Here is a 1,093-nt window from a genome sequence, read left to right on the forward strand (position 1 = left end):
ACCCGCAACGAGCTATCGCCTTCTTCTTTGCCTGTACTCCTGTGAGGTCCTCGGTCTCCTCGACGCCACCACTGACTACCGCTGCAAGATCATCAAATACCTCGACGACATTGTACTGATGGGTCCCGCGGAGGACGTGGCGGCCGACGTCGAGATTGTTAAGGCTCGTGCAGAGTCTGCTGGCCTTCATCTGCAGCCCAGTAAGAGCCGCTTCTACATGCCTCGCCACCATCCCGCTTCCGTCGCTGCTATCGAGTCTGCCTTGCCAGATGCCGTGCACGAGACGGCCAACACGGGCATGACGGTCTTGGGAACGCCGATTGGCCGTCGCGAGTGGATGAAGAAGCAGCTGAACGACAAGGCAAAGCACATTGCTGGCAAGCTCAATGACACGAGATTGTGGCCGACAAGGTCCCTGGCCTCTTGCGCGCCTTTGAACGACACTATGCTCGACCCACTACCCACTGCATTGTCGACAAGTTCTTCAAGGTGATTGACATTGATGTTGGCCAAGGCATTGTGCAGGGCAACGAGCTATCGCCCTTCTTCTTTGCCCTGTACTCCTGTGAGGTCCTGGGTCTCCTCGACGCTACCACTGACTACCGCTGCAAGGTCATCAAATACCTCGACGACATTGTACTGATGGGTCCCGCGGGGGACGTGGCGGCCGACGTGGAGATTGTCAAGGCTCGTGCAGAGTCTGCTGGCCTTCATCTGCAGCCCAGTAAGAGCCGCTTCTACATGCCTCGCCACCATTCGGCTTCCATCACTGCTATCAAGTCTGTATTGCCAGATGCCGTGCGCGAGACGGCCAACACGGGCATGACGGTCTTGGGAACGCCGATTGGCCGTCGCGAGTGGATGAAGAAGCAGCTGAACGACAAGGCAAAGCACATTGCTGGCAAGCTCAATGACATGCTGACGACCGGTGTCTCGCTTCAGGCCCTCCTCACGGCCATGCAGTACGTGCCTAGCCTCATCAACCACCTCTACACGCTGCCCCCAAGTCTGACGTCGGGCTTGTCCGAGCTCTTGAACCGTGCTTGCAAGGACACCTTTGTCAAAGCCTTTTTGCCAAGGTAAACCTGTCTCA

General features: G+C 57.4%; 1 protein-coding gene across 1 annotated transcript in view; it reads left to right on the forward strand.

Moving 5' to 3' along the window:
• MONBRDRAFT_30610 (uncharacterized protein) overlaps positions 1-1,093 on the forward strand; it is a gene marked incomplete at both ends in the record, with an annotated part of 6,348 nt that overhangs the window by 3,338 nt on the left and 1,917 nt on the right. The window contains 2 exons of the mRNA XM_001751050.1: positions 89-304; positions 412-1,079. Of these exons, the coding sequence (XP_001751102.1) occupies positions 89-304; positions 412-1,079 (884 nt within the window). The remainder of the gene's footprint in view (positions 1-88; positions 305-411; positions 1,080-1,093) is intronic.

Source organism: Monosiga brevicollis, genomic scaffold (genome assembly GCF_000002865.3).
Source record: "Monosiga brevicollis MX1 MONBRscaffold_107 genomic scaffold, whole genome shotgun sequence".
In the NCBI taxonomy this organism is placed as follows: Eukaryota; class Choanoflagellata; order Craspedida; family Salpingoecidae; genus Monosiga; species Monosiga brevicollis.